The sequence below is a fragment of the Myotis nattereri genome, assembly GCF_964212035.1.
Source record: "Myotis nattereri genome assembly, chromosome: 8".
In the NCBI taxonomy this organism is placed as follows: domain Eukaryota; kingdom Metazoa; phylum Chordata; class Mammalia; order Chiroptera; family Vespertilionidae; genus Myotis; species Myotis nattereri.
Genome location: NC_138083.1, coordinates 19,826,033 through 19,846,202, shown reverse-complemented (window position 1 = coordinate 19,846,202; position 20,170 = coordinate 19,826,033). Strand labels below are relative to the sequence as shown.

Here is a 20,170-nt window from a genome sequence, read left to right as displayed (position 1 = left end):
ATGGCAGTCCTGTGTTATTACTTTAGTGGACTTCAGGGGAGGTCAGAGGGACACCGTGCCAAGCACAACTTCCCATCTCATAATATTGAACAGTAAGATGTCCAGTTTTCTCCCACACATCTTTAGTTATCTAGTCTTCGAAGGCAAACTACTGCTTCCAAACTTTATGAGATGCATACATTATCATAGCTTATCTCAGATTCCTCCCATTTTGGGGAGAAAATGGTGTTTTTGTGTATGGAAAGGTACCCCACTATTAACATTAGCACAATAGTATGTTTCCGAAGTGATAATAGCTTTTCGTGTTTTTTTTTTCTCCTAAAACAATATTTCTTTTTAAAAATATATATATTTTATTGAGTTTTTACAGAGAGGAATGGAGAGGGATAGAGAGTTAAAAGCATCGATGAGAGAGAAACATCGATCAGCTGCCTCCTGGACACCTCCTACTGGGACTGTGCCTGCAACCAAGGTACATGCCCTTGACCGGAATCAAACCTGGGACCTTTCAGTCCACAGGCCGACGATCTATCCACTGAGTCAAACCGGTTAGGGCTAAAACAATATTTCTTAAAAAAACAAACATAAGGACTGAAATAAAATGACAAAATAATTGCACAAAATTATTTCCTCCCTGAATTTCAGGGCTGGGGTGCTTCTTAGGAAGTTTCAGTCAATATAATCCCAACCAGCTAGGACAAGGTAAACCTGATATGGTGCTCAACAATGATGCCTAGATTTGTTTAGTGATGGTTGTGAAATAATTTTACTCTACGTAAATTTCTTAATGAAATCACCACCTGGAGAGAGAAAGAAAATAGAAACAAACTGTCGTACATTCTGTGACTCTATCTAACATAAATGGGCCAAAATTTATCCACCAGTTTTATGACGCATTTTTCTTTAAACCTGGCTGCATCTCAAAAATACTGCAGCGAGATACTGAAAACATTTAATGAGAAACATAAAACACGGGCAGATAAGGTAGGAAAATATATGTGCATTCATAGTCACTACGAGCTGCCTCGTTTATCATGCTTAGGCAATAATTTAGATGTCTTAACACAGTTTTACTCCCAACTGTTGGTAGTAATTTTGCTGCTACCTCTAAAATAGGCGAGTTTCATCATCAATAGATAGGTAACAGTTGTCTAGAGTGTTGTAGTGCTGCTTCTGGGTTTAGTGCCATAAAAAGCAAAACTGTTTCACAGGAAAGTAAATCAGGTTGCCTCACTGAAATATGAGAGACTGGACTGAGCAGAACTCCTAAGCAAATCCATTTGTTTTTCTCTTCTGTTTAAAAACAGGTGAGTTTTGGAAATATCGGATTCCTGATCTGACCCTCAAGAGGTGAATTTAATTATAAAGGGATGATGGTCCCTTTACAGCTCATCTGACCAAAGTTTAGATGTTATAATGCTCTTAATATAGTTATATAACCAGGTCATTCAAGGCATCTCACAAGGGCAGAAGAGCTCCTCTCCCCGCTTCATTCCTTTCTCAGTCCTGCTTTCAATTACTGGCTTCTCAAAAGCATTTAAGAAATCACTGAGGACTAACAGGCCATTGGAAAGCCCAGACCAACTGCCCAAGGACAGAAAGGGGCACTGGTTCTGTTTAGAAAAACCTGGGGAATAGCATGTAGATCATTGCCACTGAGTTGGCCATTAGATGAGTTCCTTCTCACAGTGTGATGAATAGTAGCCATTTTTTAGTGGTTAATAGAACCCGATGTGTCGTCTGATTTGAAGTCTCTGTGTTGTTGTTTTATTTTCTTTTTCTTTCCAGGTGGAGTATCTTTGCAAAGTCCCATCTTATCCTCTGTTTGTTTTTGGCTTTTATTAATTTTATTTTATTCTTGTCAGTATTAGAGATGTCTCCCATTTTCTCCACCCAGCCCCCACCCCTTTCCCATGCTATTGCCTGTATCCAGGGGTTATGCATATATGCATATATGTTCTTTGGTTAATCTTTTTCTGTTCCCTCTCTCCAAACCCCTCCCTTCAAGGTCTGTTATTCTGTTCCATGCATCTATACCTCTGGACCTATTTTGTTCATCAGTTCATTTTGTTCTTTAGAGTCCCCTTATAAATGAGAACATGTGATATTTGTATTTCTCTAACTGGCTTATTTCGCTTAGCATAATAGTTTTCCAGGGTCATCCATACTGTCTCAAAGAGCAAGAGACCCTCCTTTTTCATGGCTGCATAGTATTCCATGGGTAAATGTCCCACCGCTTTTTTATACATTCATCTACCAAACAAAATAGGCACTTGGGCTGTTTCCAGATCTTAGCTATTGTAAATAACCCTACTATGAACATAGGGTGCATATATGTTTTCTGATTAGAGTTTCAGGATTCTTGGGATATATGCCCAAAAGTGGGATCTCTGGATTAAATGGCAGTTCCATTAATTTTTTTGAGGAAACTCCACACTGTTTTCCACAGTGGGTGTATTAGTCTGCATTCCTACCAGCAGTGTACTAGGGTTTCCTTTTCTCCAAAAGCTTCCCAGCATTTGTTGTTTGTTGATTTTTTTATAGTAGCCATTCTGATAGGTATGAGGTGATACCTCATTATAGTTTTAATTTGCATATCTCTGATGATTAGTGACTTTGAGCATTTTTTCATGTGTCTATTGGCCATCTGTATGTCCTCTTTGGAGAAGTGTCTATTCGGGTCCTTTGCCCATTTTTAAACTGGATTGCTTATCTTCCTGATGTTGAGGTGTATCTTGAGAAAGAACAGAGTTAGAGGTAACAAAATATCAGATACCAAACTATATTACAAAGCCATTGTAATAAAATAGTGGTACTGGCAGAAGAAAAGGCATATAGACCAATGGAACAGAACAGAGACCCCAGAAATCAACCCACACAAATATGTCCAATTAATATTTGACAACAGAGGTAAGAGCATACAATGGAGTAAATGGTGTTGGGAAAATTGGACAGGTACTGTATTTTTTTCTTTCCAGGTAGAGTGTCTTTGCAAAGTCTCACCATTAAAAAAAAAAAAATGAAACTAGACCACCAACTTATACCATACACAAGAATAATCTCAAAATGGATAAAAGACTTAAATGTAAATTGTGAAACCATAAAAGTCCTAGAAGAAAAATAAGCAGTAAAATCTCTGGCATCTCGATAAAGCAGTATTTTCACCAATATATCGCCTAGACAGTGGTTCTCAACCTTCCTAATGCTGCAACCCTTTAATACAGTTCCTCAAGTTGTGGTGACCCCCCCCCACCATAAAATTATTTTCGTTGCTACTTTATAACTGTAATTTTGCTTCTGTTATGAATCGTAATATAAATATCTGATATGCAGGATGTATTTTCATTGTTACAAATTGAACATAGTTAAAGCATATTGATTAACACAAAAACAATACGTAATTATATATGTGTTTTCCGATGGTCTTAGACGATCCCTGTGAAAGGGTCGTTCGACCCCCAAAGGGGTCGCGACCCACAGGTTGAGAACCGCTGGCCTAGAGCAAGGGAAACAAAGAAAAAAAAATAACAAATGGTACTACTTCAAACTGAAAAGCTTCTCCACAGCAAAAGAAACCATCAACAAAGTGAAAAGGGAATCTACTGTATGGGAAAATATCTGATAAGGGTTTAATATCCACCTTATCCTCTCTTAATAGTTATGATGCGCTCTTGGCCAGAATGACTTGCATAATATAGTCAGGTTACAGTTATTTTCAGAAAAATAGGTTAGCCATCGTCATTATCATCAACATAATTAATTGGTCAGATGTCCATATTAGTGTGCAGGGCAGCTTGTCCTTTGCTATTCAAAAATTTTTTAATTTTGTTTATATTTCTTTTAATGTAGTAAGGGTACTCTCTCATAATTCCTTAACTGAGACAGAACTATTCACATTTCTTCTCAATTTTACATCCATATTATAAAATAATGCTTTTCTGTGATTAACATTATTTCCTACACTTCTGTGCATCTTCATAAAACATCACATTTGTTTGGTGTTGTCTAATTTTTCCATGAAGCTTCATTTATTCATCCCTTCATTCAATACATATTTATCAGCCACGTTTCTAGTTACTAAAGCTACCTGAGTGAACAAAGCAGACAAAAATCCCCGCCTTCAAAAAACTTACATTATTTCAAAATATTGCAACTTTAGGCGACCTTTTAAAATAAAAATCCCTATCTTATAAGACCCATCTGTTTGGTCCCTCCATGCATACGTCCAGCATTTAAAAAATAACATTTATGAACCATTTCTTTTGTGTCTAATCACTTTATATTGAGTGCACTTAATCCTCACAATAACTCTAGAAGTAGTTACTATTATGATCCCTAATTTACATATGAGGAAGTTGAGGCGTTAAGGGAATAACAAGATTAGATTCCCCTTGGCTCATAACAAACATTTCAGATGATGTTTTACATGTATTTGACGAATGGATGAATGGGTATGTGCCCTTTTTTGGAATTCCCGTTCAGCTTGGCCTAAACACCAACAACTTGTCTTACCCTAGAACAATATAGGCATTTTGTGGGGAGATGGGAAGGATGATAGAAAATTAATGAGTTCTGAGTGTGTTTAGGCTGATGATCTTACAGGTGTTTGGTCATTAGTCAAGTGTGGTTGCCTCATAAGGTGAGAGAGCTGGACAGCGACACAGACTCCCTCCACTTGAGGCCTCAAGCGGAGGTGTCCCTGGGATTCAAGCCCATCAGCAGTGTTGGAGAGTTCCCAGGAACCGGAGGAGACTTGTGGGGTGCTGGCTGTCCTGAATGTGAGGTTAAACCGGGGGCAGCCAGAGCCCAGAGAAGGGCGCCTGCCCTGGCAGTGGGCATGGGCGGCCGCACCTGTAAAACTGTATAGGATTTGGAAAGATGGACGCTACCTTTGCGTGGTTAAAGCTGCGTAAAGTCGTGATGGGGAAAATGAATCATTGCTCTCCCCTATCCTCTCACTCTATGGCCCCAAGATTTGTTTCACCCACACACTTCCCACAGGCTCCTTCCCCTTCCTTCCCCACAGCCCCTACCCACGTTTTCTCCCCGCTCGCCAGGGCGCGCATGCGCACAGCGATTCCAGGAGCAGCCGCGGGGCATCGATCGACTCGGTGCTCGGCTCCTCCACCGATCTGAGCTCCATTGAGGCTCCTGGTACAGTCACTTCCGGTTTCTGGCTCCGCTTCCGGCTTTCCGTTGTTACGGGACGCCGGGCGGGCCTCAGGTGAGTTTGAATGAGTTCTGTCCCGCTGTTTCGGTTTCCAGGCCGCAGGTTGGCCCTCGGCCCAGCGCTCCCTTGTGGGAGCTGCGAGTGGATGGGGCGGCGTGGTGGGGCTGCATGCACCGGACCTGGGGTTCGCGGAAGGCTGGGCCAGCGGGCGGGGGAGGAATGCAGGCTGCAGCGCCGCTCCGGCGAGGCCTCCCACGTTGTCTGGAGTCAAACGTGTAGGGTCCGGGACCACGGGGCTACTTCCTTGGGCTTCGGTCCGGGGCCTTGGGCGATTGTGCTTGTGTCGGGAGAGGAGGGATGATTGTACGAAGTGAAGGATGATTATTGTCCCTTTGCTGGTTCCAGCTCGCTCTGAGCTTTCGTGTAGCTTCCGGAGGCTCCTTTTTGGATTGAGAAGCTTCCCCGGTGCCCGTGCAGTCGTCCAGGCAACCTCCAACCTACCCTGAGCCTCCCCTCTGATCATGTCCCTCCTCTTGGCGACCTCAGGTTTCAGATGAGCAGCCCGCAGGTCTCCGAGAAGCCTGCCTTTTAACGTATTGCCCGCACAAGCGGAGCCCCGGTCCGCGGGCCCTTTCCTTGCCAGTCATCCTGTGTTCTTCACATACAGTGGGTGAAGTTAGGTATTTGTGAAGTTAAAGGATATGTGGGACGGCCCCTAGGGAATAAAGCAGGGTCAGAATTTGCAACTCAAAACGATGTGAAAGATGAAATATTGAGGTGAGCGTGGAAGAGGAGTGCGGAGACCAGAAGGCAAGGGCGGATTTCCAGGCCTGCGGCTTATTAGCCGCGTGACCATAGGCAAGTCCCTTCATTAACCTTTAATAGCAGCGGCTTTAGGCGCTTACTGCCCAGGCAAGAGCTGTGCTGGGACTTTGTCTCATTTAGTCTCCTGAGTTCTCCAGGCTAAATGCTGTTGACCACCATCCCCATTGTACAGATGCGGACCGGAGAGATTAGGGGACTGTCCCCAGTCACGCAGCTAGCCAGAGGCACAGACTGGGTTTGAATTCAGATCTGGCTAATACTAGAATCTGAGCTCTTAACCATCGTGCGGTACTGATCTCTCACAGCTCCATCCCTTTGTTTATTTATTTTTTTAAAAATATATTTTGTTGATTTTTTTACAGAGAGGAAGGGAGAGGGATAGAGAGTTAGAAACATCCATGAGAGAGAAACATTGATCAGCTGCCTCCTGCACATCCGCTGCTGGGGATGTGCCGGCAACCAAGGTACATGCCCTTGACCGGAATCGAGCCGGCGACCCTTCAGTCCGCAGGCCGACGCTCTATCCGCTGAGCCAAACCGGCTAGCGCTCCATTTCTTTAATTGGCTCAAGATAACTGTGGAGTGAGGACAGGAAGTGGTGATGTGTATAAATTAGTGACAGATATGAAAGTGCTATGTAAGTGTACACATGAAGTAGTAGTACTTGGCAAACTTCATTAATGTTCTAAATGGTTTTTACTGGCTGTACATTTGCTAGTTTCTTTTTCATTTTTCTTCAAATCTCGGGTTTTAAATAATTTAAAAAGAAAAGTTGTTTTATTAGGCAGATGGAAAAACATTATCACTTGGTTATAAGTGGAAGATAAGTATAAAATTTATTGAATAAAGTAATGTTAAAAATCTTACTAGGTACTAGTGCTCCACCGAGCATTATTCTCCTTTTGTTTAAAAAAAAAAAAAAAAAAAGGCTAGCAAGAGTTGGAGAGCTTTAAAGACTACTGCCAAACTGATGTTTTCCGGCATTAGGAAATGAAGGAGAACTGAAAAGTTAGTAACACTTGTGTTGTGTCCTACTGTCACACCAAGAGTATGAGTTAAGTCTTCCCTGTTTGTAACAGAATATTTACTGTCTCTTCAGGCTGTTTGGACAGCTTAACCTAAAAGATGGATATCAGACCAAACCATACAATTTATATCAACAATATGAATGACAAAATTAAAAAAGAAGGTGAGTGTGCTTTAAAAAGATTTGTTCATAGCCAAAATGTGCTTAATTACTACTGGCTTAAAAGTTGTACTGCTTCAAAACTTCTCATTTAGTTATCTTTCTCGGTGCCCTAAATTTTGGTTTATCCCATTGGGTAAGGATTTTAAGGCTTAAAAATAAAAATAGGTAAGGGCTGAAAAATGTGTTGAATCTGTTTTCACTCATAGATAAAATGATTTAAAATAACTTTTTAAATCAGAGCTAAATAGTCTGATGTTATTAAAATGTATAACTGTATAAATGAATACATGAATGGTGGGGAAGCACTTAATTCAGCGTCGTTTTATGAAGAACTTTGTCACTGTTTCATTCACAAATAAGTTGTTTCCCCTCTAATTTTACACAGAATTGAAGAGATCCCTGTATGCCCTGTTTTCTCAGTTTGGCCATGTTGTAGATATTGTAGCTTTAAAGACCATGAAAATGAGGGGGCAAGCCTTTGTTATATTTAAAGAATTGGGCTCATCCACAAATGCCTTGAGACAGTTACAAGGATTTCCATTTTATGGTAAACCAATGGTAAGTTGATTTCAGTATTTTGGCTTTAATCTCTACTTGTGGTATAGTAGATATGTAAATATACACTTGAAACTATAGCTGTTGCTTTCTGGTTTTAACTGTATGTTAGAGGGAGTTTGGGTTTGTTTTATTTATCTTTATAGAAACAGTGTTAGAGTTTATAATTTACTTTTTAATTTATGACAGTTCATATGGACAAAACCAATATAGCTTGAGAGGTACTGTAGGATTTCCATTCTCTGCCTTCACGAAGGTAGCACATACCTGCTGAATTTGCGGCATCCTGGGAGAGGGAGAAGAACATTCTTTGAGCCATCTTGTTTGTACTGATTGAGGTGGTTATAGTTGCTCTTCATACCAATCAGAAAGCAAAATTTGCTATAACTTAGAACTCAGAGCAAAATTATTCTCTGATTCAAGGACATTTGATCATTTAATGCCAAAAATACCTAATAAAGAAGAATCACCCTAAAGGGCTTCTGTGGCGAAACGTTTGATTAAATGTAAACCTTGCCTCTTCTCAAAGCTGCGGGTGGGCTTTTTACCCTTTATCCATGGTCTCGACCAGGGTTTTTCAACACTGGCACATTGACATTTTGAACTGAATCATTTTGTTGTTGTTGTGGAGGTCTGTCTTGTTCATTGTAGTGTTTGATAGCATCCCTGACCTCAGCCCACTACATGCCAGTTTCATGACAACCAGCAGTGTCTCCAGTTAACATTGCCAGCTATCTCCTGGTGGGAAAAATCACCTCTGGCTGAGAACTACCGTTCTAGAACAGCCAGCTAAAAGCGATGGCTGAGATCAGAGATTGTCACAGGTGATTGTCAAAAGGACAGACACCAGAGATCTGCTCAGGTCAGGGAGAAGATAGAAGACCCAGGGAAGGGGATTGGGAGGGAACCCTTGGAATTAAGTTGTCAGAGTTAGTCTAAGCTCTCAGCCTACCTTTGGTCAAATGTTGATGTCTGAGACTAGCAGCGTTGCTTGCAGGGATAAGTACACTTAGAGCTACTCTAGCACAGCAGCCCAGACCAGAGGATGCCTAGTGGTAGCCTGGTCCCCTCCTGTTTCCCCAATCCATTCATCTCTAGATGAAGTGAACAAAAAGAAAAAGAATTGCTCTTGGTTTTGACAGATTTGTTGTTTTCAAACCCACCCTACTTTAAAATGTCACTTGTTCCTTGCATACTGACATTGAATTCTTGCTGTATAAGACAGTTTTGAATAGTGATTTGTTGCATATCTTGTTTTTAAATTTTTTTAATCTTCACCTGAGGATATATTTTTATTGATTTTAGAGAGAGAGAAACGGAGGGAGGGAAGGAGAGAGAAAAAGGGAGATAAATATCGATTGGTTGCCTCCCTTATGCACCCCGACCAGGGATTGAACCCAACACCCAGGTATGTGCCCAGACCTGGAATCAAACCACATCCTTTTGGTGTAGGAGGATGCTCCAACCGACTGAGCCACCCATCCAGGGCTCTTGTGTGTTTTGATTGTTGTGCTTTGATATGCTCAGAGACAGAGTTTCGGCTCTTATGGCTCCAGGGAAGCGGTGTTTGCGGTTTTGTACACTGTAGATAACAGTTTAACTCATAGCAAAAGTTTCGGGATAGTTATTTGCATTGACTTCAGCCCTGTGATAATGCTTTAGGCCAAGACCTAAAAACTACTCAGAGTGTGGCAGCCATGCCAGTAGTATCACCCACACCTATGCATTGGAATCTGCGCTTTTACAAACTCTTCTGGTAATTGGATTGCACATTCTAGTTTATGAAATGCTGTCCTAGACCGATGTTTTTCAACGCTGGCCTGTAGTCTTCGCTGTGCATACCGGTCCTGCTGGCTGTGGCCTAGTAAGAATGAGCCAGTGGCCTGGTTGCACAAGTTGTGCTGCCACGTTTTTGTTTCCTTTCAAAGCATTTTAAGTTCAAGTTGATGCCACTATTAGTTATTTTATTTAAGAATAATAGAGCAGATTGAGAAGAAAGTCATTCCCAATTTTTGGTGCTTTAACTTTGGAAGTAACAAGTTCCGAAGAACACATTTCACAGCTAACTGACACACCCTTCTACTGAGAGTCCCTGCTCAGGGATAGGCGACTTTCTCTATTCAAATGCAGTTTTCTCTATTCTTTCATTAAATGGAGAGAGGCAGTGGTACAGCTGTTTCACAGGCATATTTTTCTCATGAAAATCTATGGTTTTTCTTCTGAAAGCACAGTTGAATCTAAGTTTGTATAAGTTGTGAATCATAGGCCACAACTTATTTTTATTTAGCACTTAGCACATTTCACAGATTCCCTTAGGGATGGGTTTAAAATTATCTTGTAGTGTATTTGGATAATGAAATTTGAAATGTTAATGACTAGTGTAAACAACCTTGAGCATAATGAAAAGTAACTTGTTTTCAAATAATTAAAACAGCGAATCCAGTATGCAAAAACAGATTCAGATATAATATCTAAAATGCGTGGCACCTTTGCTGACAAAGAAAAGAAAAAAGAAAAGAAGAAAGCCAAAACTGTGGAACAGACAGCACTGACTGCTAATAAGAAGCCTGGTCTGGTAAGATGGACAGAAATTCTTTATTTTCTGGTGTTAAATTTTGATAGGGATGTCTTTGAGGTTCATGCATGAACATCTATGTAAATGTGTTTAAAGGTGGATTTTTAAGAAGCTGGACTGGTTGAGTTCTAAAGTTCCAATATTAATGTTTAAATAAATTAAAAGATAAACCTTTACATGTGCAGATTTATGTTTGATAGTTTTATTTGAATTTGTATGACAGTTCATCATTCACAGAATATATTTATATCTATTGACTTATTTCTCAAGTTCCACTGCCTATAAACCATATATATTATCTTTAATCATGAGTACTCCACTCAAACCTGCTTTCTTTGAACAATTCAGGAATTCAAATTTTTAATTTAAAATAATAGGTAAAGTAAAATTATCATCCATAAGTAATTACTTTTAGATTAAAAGTGGTTAGAAGTCAGTTTCACAAAGTATAGTGCTTGACTTTTGTCTAATTGTTAAAAAAAAAGCTAAGAAAAATTGTTCCCTTGTTTTTTCTCTTCTATATTTCTTCATAACTTTAAGGCATAACTTTATGACATACTATCTAAAATTTAGGGTTAGACCTTTAAAAAATACTTGACAAGCCAAATACATGAATGTTTGAGTCAGAGCTAAGATGTAAATTCTTAAAGTAAAACTAAATGGAATAAGAAATCTGTTTAATGTTATTTTTATGTAGTAATTATAAATATAAACACATGCTGCTTTTTTTAGAGGGATTGAAATTTGTAACTGTTCCTCTTTCTTTTGTTTAGGGAGCACCAAATTCAGTTAACCCCCAAGGAAATGCAACGCCAAACCCTCAGGTAGTATTTTTTTGTGTGTGTGGTGCTTTAAAATAAAACTTTATATAAAGCAGTAGCAACAACATATAACAACTTGCATGTCTCCAAAAACTAAAAATAATTCCGTCTGTAAGATATAACATTAAGTTGTATAGCACTTTACTGTAGAAACTCACTCGGAATATTTTAATCTCCTTGAGGAGGGAGAAAACCAAGATGACTTTATTCCTCACTTTGGCTAATGAATCAGTGAGGGAATCAAAGTGACAGATTTTGAACTGTGAGGGCAGGGAGCAGACATTCCGTAGCCAAGGGCTGTACAGACACATGGCTCCTTTCTATTCCAGTTGGCTGAAGGGCTAAACCAGCTTTTCCAACAGACTTACACAAAGTTGTTTTCACCGAGTTGTTTCCTTTTTACCCTTGCTCTTTCTTCCTCGGCATAAACATACTTAAGTCTCCTTATATAGATAGCTTACAAACTCTTCCGGATCTCCTTGCTAGCGGCCTCAGAGGAAGCCTCAATTATGTACTCATGGTTTCCTTCTTGTCTCCTAGGTGCTAGGGTCTGACAACATTCTTTTTTAAAAGTTATATTTTGTTTTTATTGTTGACATTATTACAGATGTCCCCATTTCCCACCCTCATTCCCTCTGTCCCCAGATCCCGCCTTCCATCCCTTTGGCCCTCACCACATTGCTGTCTGTGTCCGTGGGCTGTGTGTATATGTTCTTTGGCTATTCTCTTTGCCTTCTTTCATCCCATTCACCCCGCCTACCTCCCCTCTGACAGCTCTCAGTCTGTACCATGTATCTTTAATTTAGAGAATTCCTTATATCACTGAGGTTTTGCTGCTCTGATTGTAAGTTATTTGCATTTTCTTTATTACCTATTTTCCTTCTTTGAACTCTTGTAACAATTATACTCTAGTTTACAAATGCCAGCACTGAATTCTCTAAGCCTTAAATTGTTCATTTAAGTTGTTCTTTATACTTTATCTTTTTCCCCCCATAAAATTAGCCAGAGAGGGAAGCTTTTTCTTATAAACAGGATGATCTCCCTATAGATCCTTAATACCTGAGGATGGGGAATCAAACAGTTTTTAATATCTAATAACAGGGCTTGTTTCTACTTATTTGTGGGTAACTAGACTCATGTACATCTCATTTACTTGCAAAAAATATTAGAAGTCACCAAATAGTGGTTCTCAATTTTCTTAAATGCTGGAAGGTAGTGAGCAGTAATGCAGAAAATTGAATATCACTGTTCTTGGGTAACAAGCTATAGGAGGGTGATATTGCCACCTTCTCTAGTTTTGTTAGGATCTTTCAATTATGTAACCCAGATGACAGAATCCTCCAATTATGACAAAATTTAAATATTGGTTTAAATATTTTTAAATACTTAAAACTGATAAGATTTATAGTTTGCCAAATTTGTGTTAAGTGATTTGAATGTCTACTTAGTTACTGTTAGGTTTATATTTATTCCTCTGGTCTTGATTTTCAGCTATAGTGTTTGATGCATGCAGTAAGTTTTCATATTCCCTAATAAACTGTACAATGTAGCTCTCTTGAGTTTAGATTTTATGTAAGAGCCAAATGGTTTATAATATTTTTCATACTTACAAGCTAACTTTGCCTTTTTTCCTTTTAATAGGTCCCTGATTACCCTCCAAACTATATTTTATTCCTTAATAATTTACCAGAAGAGACTAATGAGATGATGTTATCCATGCTGTTTAATCAGTAAGTTTTATTATTAAAAAGTCTGTGTTCCAAGATTCTCCTGATAGGACAAATAGCACTTTCATGAGTTGAATCCATTTGTGTACCATACAGCAGTAATTTCTTACAAGCCCGTTGATTTGGTTTGGGATTAACCATGAATTAAAGTTAGTCTGCAAATTTAGCAAATAAAGACATGAATTACCACTGATGTTTGAATTATGAATTCTAATTGATGAGTAAAACTGAAAACAAAGCTTGGATACAGTGACAAGAATATAATTAGTTTATATTAATCCTGCAATTCTTCTAGTGTTAATTATATTTTAATTATAATATTATTAATTATCTTTATCCTACTCAGGATTCTTGGTAGGAAATAGTACTTTCCAGGAAGTTGCTTAATAAGTTTAAACACAGAGTAAACATTTATATATGTATTTACATATATATAAATAATTTACATATATATAAATTGCTTTTCTTCACAGGTTCCCTGGTTTCAAGGAAGTACGTTTGGTACCTGGGCGGCATGACATTGCATTTGTTGAATTTGAAAATGATGGACAGGCTGGAGCTGCCAGGGATGCTTTACAAGGATTTAAGATCACACCATCTCATGCCATGAAGATCACCTATGCCAAGAAATAACATTTGGGAGAGTTGTCTTTAAAGGACTTGGAGTTATTTATAGTGTTTGTTTTCATAACAATTGGTCAGGCCATTCTAATAGTTGGGGCTGGAAATGCAAGTAAAATTTTTGTGTAGATTTTTAAAAATTACCTATTAGTGAACTATGAAATGTGAAGGCCTTAATTTTGTACAATAAAGTTTTATACATAATACTTCATTTATTGGCCCACTGTCCTATTGTCAAATACTTGTGCTAAGTCTAGAGCACATGTTAAGGTAAATAAAACTGTAATAGGATGTTTTTCTGGTATTGGAGCAGCTAATGAGAAACTGAACCATTTTAGTAAAAGCAAAGGGGAATTAGATCAAGTTCTTGATTAGATTTTCTGTAATGTTATTTTGTATGCATATGAACTGGGCTGGAGCTAAATTTGATCTTAATATTCAAATAAATGAGCATAGTATTTTGCTAGTAGTAGGCATTTCACAAATCTTTTTGCTCAGTGTTGAATAAAGGCCATTTAGGAGTAACTGTACTTACTGTTTTCTGGGAAAACAGCAAAAAAATGCTGTCTGTAAACTTCACATCTTGTGCTCTTACCCTCTTGAGGCAGGACTGTTCTAAGGAACACCTGTGTGGTTAATATTGAAGCTCTATTGAAAGACCTTAAGGTAAAGATTTTACAGTCTACAGTCTTTTTTGAGAAAAATAAGCTGACTTACAAAGGGCTGCCAATCCTAATCTTGCTGTTTTTGTAAGTCTCAAATATCAATGTTCAAATATTTTCAACGCTATGTTCTTTAGATTTGATTTATATCTGAGGCCATTGATTCAGGCCCCTGCTTGTAAAACCATGGTATCTAAAGAAGTGGGCAGTTTTTTCATGGATAGTACCTATTAAAGTGACTTTAAAAAAAATATATTTTTAATCCTCACTGGAGGAGGGGAGAGGGGGAAAGAGAGAGAAACATCTATATGAGAGAGAAACATAGATCAGTTACCTCCTGTACACACCCCAACCAGGGATTGAACCCGCCCTGACTGGGAACTGACTCTCCAAACAACTGAGCCACCCTGGCTAGGGCTGAAGTGACATTATTGGTCATTTTTTCATATTCCTGTTTTAATATTTCCTTGAACAAAACTTACCACTTAGAATTTGTATTGGTTTTGTTCTTTCAAATTCACACTTGACTATTAACAAGCCACCAGGTCAATTTCCCTCCTGCTCTCTCTAAATTATTGCTCTTAACTTTACCTCAAGCACATTTTTGTCCTTGTTTTCCTCTTTGGAACTCAAAGGCTTGTGATCCCATCTTGCCTGAGTCCTCCCTTTCGGTGGCCAGCAGCTGCCATCCTCCCCTCTCTGTGGGGTGTCAGTCCAGTCTTTCTGCTTCCGACTCTTCTGCAAGTCTGCCATGAAGTCTGTGCTCTGTGTCAGGCTCTGAATTCTCTCCTGGCTAAGAATGTTCACTCCTGAGTGCAATAGCTTCGTTGCAGCTTTATAATAAGTGGTCCCTGGTTTGTTGTAAATCATAGCATCAGTACACATAAGCTTGAAGTTATCCTTCAGTTCTGTAGACTGGTAGTCGGTCTTTTTCATGGTACTGAAATCTATGGGTGGTTAATGATCATGAAGTAGCTGGGAGCAATAAAGTCAGTCACAGGAAATGAAAGCACTTGGGTCTTTTATTTGCAACTGTCTCATCAATTGATTCATAGAGGTGTGTGTTCTACTTGTTTGGCTAAGGAGCTTGGGAGGCTTCTCAGGAGGCAAGTCTAATCCTGCAGGGGCCTGGCCCTGGAGGTCTTTTTCTGCCTCATTCTCCACATGATCTGGCTTCTTTCTGTCTTCCTTCACACGCTTCTGTGTTTCTCCCTTGAACCTGCTTTTCATCCTTCTCTTTTTCTGAGTTCTGTCCTTGTGTTCGTCATGATCCTTCTCTCAAAGAGGCTTGAGTCGTGCCCCAAGCTGCAGGTGGAGAACTTGTTGACATCTTTCCCTCCTACTTGGAGGACCAGCTTCAAGGGCTTCTCGCATGTTCCTAGTAGAGGCAGGTGTTTGTAAGACCTGTGCTTCTTGCCCATGTCCCACCAGAACCGTGGTGCCTGCCCCTCGAGCCAGGCGCAGGCCCTGCAGCACCACATCTGGACAGGGCCAGGTGAGGGAGGGCCCAAGTGGGCCTGAGAGAGAGCTCCAGCCCGAGAGCCTCATGATCTTAATTTTATAGAGAAGATCTAGACACACCTGAACACTTATTCTAGCCCCCCCTCCCTGCCCTTATTTGTAACTTTCCACCAGTCCCATTAACCTCAATGCATTTACTGACTTGCTCAAACCTCCCTGTATGTAATCAAACTTTAGAAAGCAAGGCTTCATGAGGGAGGAAAGCGAAGGAAAAAGGAGCTAATTATTCTTTGAAGAAGACATGTTCAAACTAGGCTTTTCTGACCTTTACCCATCTGTGGGAGTGGGAGTGTCCAGGAGCATTTGGAGGGAACGGTGTTGCTACCCATCTAATATAGTGGTTCTCAATTTTGAATTTGACTTTTGACTTTGGCTGCATATTAGAATCATCTGGGAAGCATTTTCAAACATTTTCTAATCCACACTCCATATCAGTTAAATCCATGGTGAAACCCGTTCATCAATCATTTTTAAGCTCCTTGGTGGTTCCAATGTGAGTCAAGGTTAAGAAAGAACAAAGTAGATTTCTACCGTACAAGCATGTTATAATGATTAGATCATTCTTTCAAACTGTGTTTTTCAAAGGCAGTATAAATACAAGATAGAATAAAAGTGAAAACTTGTGAAAGGCTCACATCTCCATTTTAAATTTTAACGCTTGAAGTATTTTCTGTTTGGGTATTTAATAAGACTTTTGTCTTTGGAAAATGTATCCAGCAAAGACCTAATGTAGAATCTGGAGCTCTGGCTAAAACATTTTGCTTTATTTGACTTGCCCTCTAGCAATTCTTCTCAAGTTTTAATGTTCATATTAACCCTTTGCATATCTTGTCACAACGTAGATTCAGCTTTACGAGGTCTGGGATGAGGTAATAGAGACTATTTCTATAAAGTGATGTCAAAGTTGCCTGTCTGAGGACCATATTTGGTGGCCAGACCACTGAGTCTCTGCCCTAATAATTTAGTCAGTGAATACTAATTTTGGAAGAATGAGCCTCTTTTTGATGATAAAACCTAGGGACTTTGCCAGGAGCCTGTCCATGCTTGCTGTTTCAAGGGACCTGGCATATATGGCATACTGTTCTTAAGATGTTTGCTCACCTTCTTGGCACTATGTGTTTTAACCAAGGTCTCTGAGAAAGGTTGTTTCCCCAGGTAGGGATTTTCCCCTGAAGTTAGGGAGGGAATAAAACCTCTTAACTAAGTGCCAGGCGGGTAATTAATCACTTTAACTACGAACAATCATGCTTAAGCTACATAATCTTTACTCCCTGGAATGGAGATAAGAAACGCCCTAACCTTTGGAATAGTGATAGGATTGGAATCAAATGGTATAAATACAGATGTAACAAGGCAGAACTTAGAAGACAGAACTTAGAAGACAGAACTTAGAAGACAGAACCAAGAGACACAGAACCTAGATAAAGAACCTAGACACAGAACCTACACAGAACCTAGAGACAGAAAAACTTCGCTGGAGAGTACATGGCAAAAGATCCTGGACTGAACCTGACTACAGAAATTGGCAAGAGAACCTGACTAGAACCTGGTGACTGAACCTGGCTGGAGAACCTAGCAAGAGAACATGGACACAGAACCTGGCTGGAGATCCTAACCAGAACTTCGCTGGAGATCCTGAACAGAACTTGGCTAGAGATCCTGGCTAGGCTGCTGATCAACTAAACGCTGTCTCCGTGTCATTCCTTCTTCGCCGACTCCGTCCACACCTTTGGGGACCCCTGGACCTGCTGGTGTTGGACCCCGGCAGGACTTTCACCAGAAAAAAAAATAATGGACATGTGCAGGTATATACCTAAGCATACTATTTCAGGGGACTCATGCATTTATTCAATGAATACCTATTTATGAGTAATAAGTATTGTTGAGTGCTAATTATAGAGTGATGAGCAAGATAGACAAGATCTCCACCTCAGAGCTTTGGGGGACAAAACACCACCAAGTAAATAAAAAAGGCATGCCACATGCCATGGTCCCATGATGGAGAAATTGGTTGGAGGAGTGCAGGAAGTGGTCTGGTAAACTGGTCTGTTTGTGGAGACATCTTGGCCAGAGACCTGAACACCACTCACTGGAGGGAAAGCATCCCAGGCGATAAACTGAGAGGTCTGAAGTGGAAACGAGCTCAGCATTTTCAAAAGACAGCAGCTGGTATGGCAGGCACAGAGCAAGTGAGGGAGAGTGACAGGAGGTGACTTCAGGGGCAGAGGCCAGATCACGCAGAGCCTTGTAGGTTGTTACAAGGAGGTGGCTTCCACCCAACCCACTTGCCCAAGCCTATTTCTAGACCCTAAAGGAGACACAGTCTCCATTTCACGAACTCCAGAGGGAGATGCTCATTTAGGAAAAAATGTCTTATGGGGGTTAAAGACTCAGAGAATACATCTGAAAATACAGAGGCCAGAGCCATTTTCTAGACCCTCAGATGGGCAGTGTCTCGAGTATGGCTGTGAGGCACAACTGCTTGCTGAATTATTGCAAGTTAAAGTTGCTATTTGCAAGCAACATTTTACAGAGGCCTCTCTCTAATCAGCATCCTGTCTCTGCCCACTACAGAATGCTAAGGCATCCCAGGCCTGCCCGCGATACACTCAGTAGGCTTGACATCTCTTTACTTCTTCAAATGGCCAACAAGGGCTTTGTATTTGCTGAGTTGTGAGAGCTTGGATGTGGCTTTATTCAACATGTCACTCTGCTTTGGGGAGCCTATATACAGTGTGGCAATCTGGCTTTGCGCAGTCTCCATTTCTTCAAGTGACTCAAAAGGCAATTGTCTTTGAGCTCTCCTATGTTGATGGCTGGCTTGAGAATGTAAACAGTCTGTAAAACAGCTGCCCCATCAGAACTAAGAAGATTTAATACTTTACTTTTTCCAGAGATCCTCTTAGATCCCTAAATTAGAGGAAGGAAAATGCACTGGCATTCTGATTTCTAATTCATTCTTTTCTTGAAGTGAATCTGAAAATAAAGAATTCAAAATCCCAATTCTAATTTGAGAGCTGACGTGTAGAAACAGCACTGAACCACAGTCCTACTAGGAAGCCTTTAGATTGTGTGGTTAAGAAGGCAGCCCTGGCCTTTACTGGCCTCAAGTTTTTCATCTATAATGAAGATATTGAATTAAACAAGCTTCTAAACCAGGGCCAGCTGTATGAAAGATCCTCCCCTGAAAATCACACTGCCCCCTTGTCCACACACAAAACAAGGAAACTTTCTTACACACACACACACACACACACACACACACACACACACACACACCAATCAATCAATTTTTAAAATTCTACTGTATCTATATTTTGCTTTTCCAGTTTCTCCCTTGGAGAATTATTTTGTACAAAATTAATTTGTAAGTCGAATTGTTGGCCTTCATTTTTTGAGGTGACTGCATTTGGGGGCTGGGTCGGAGAGGCACTGCTCTGAAACCTGGTCGTCCACCAAGTGGGCGGGGCATCCTGACAGGGACCTCTAGTCCATAAACCATGGAGCAGGGCACTTTTTGGGAGAGATGCCAACCCCAAACACTATATAAAACTAGCAACCTACTGTATGTCTCTGCTAATAGAAAGTAAACCTGTGGGACTACAGACTCTATTCACTCCTATGTCTCCAGTGTCTACAACAGTGCCTGGCACAAGGTAGGTGCTTAGTAAATTTGTTGAATAGATGGAGCCAGGCATTGTGCTTCAACTTTGGTGGCTTCTAGCAGTGCCACACTTTCCATGGGAAAGATGCCCAGGAGCAGGGAAGGGGTGGGAGTGGTAACTCAAACCTCTAGCTTTGCTCCCTTCTTTAGGATCCAAAATCCTTGAACATTTTGAGACTGACTTTCAAAAGTCTCCGATAAAGTAGGTGGAGAAAAAATTGTTTCATTTTTCCAACCCACCCATCTCTTCCTTTCCCCATTGCTAGGGTCTGAATGTGACTCCTGTGCTACAATCCATGTCTGCCCCATGGCAGACACAATTTCTAAGAATCCTATTATGAATGACTTCTAAACTCAAGAATCCTTTCATTCACCTGTTATATAAACCGAGATAGTCAATTGGATTTGTTTAAAACAAAATCCTTTGGACCAAAGATGTAGCTCTCACATTTCAACAGATTCCTACAGTGAGCACATTTTTGCTCAGAAGTTGAAAGAATATGAGAATTGAACTAAATTTTTTTAAACAGATTTAAAATTCTCCTAGTTTTCTCAACAATGCCCTGCTGATGCAGTAAACCACAGCTAAAGTGGCTTTAACAATGATGGACCAGTTGGAAATCATTTGTGTATAAAAAGAAGACATAGAATTTGAGTCTCTTTGGAAAATCAGATGTGAAGTAGCCCCTGGAGCCCAGTGGCTGTTATGAAAGCAGAGGCACCTTCCCATTGGCCGAGGGGATTTACCCAGATGTCTGGCTTCCACATAAAAGGCAGGAACCACTGAAGTCAGTTTCCACTTCCACTCAAAGGGCGATAACATAAGCAGCAAACAAGGCG

At 40.1% G+C, this 20,170-nt stretch overlaps 1 protein-coding gene across 1 annotated transcript; it reads left to right on the top strand.

Moving 5' to 3' along the window:
• Positions 1-5,175: 5,175 nt before the first annotated feature.
• On the top strand, positions 5,176-13,694 carry SNRPB2 (small nuclear ribonucleoprotein polypeptide B2). The gene is made up of 7 exons (XM_081096979.1): positions 5,176-5,224; positions 7,095-7,184; positions 7,570-7,742; positions 10,174-10,314; positions 11,088-11,138; positions 12,777-12,865; positions 13,336-13,694. The coding sequence occupies exons 2-7, from the start codon at positions 7,121-7,123 to the stop codon at positions 13,493-13,495; spliced, it is 678 nt and encodes a 225-aa protein (XP_080953105.1). The 5' UTR covers positions 5,176-5,224; positions 7,095-7,120; the 3' UTR covers positions 13,496-13,694.
• Positions 13,695-20,170: the final 6,476 nt, after the last annotated feature.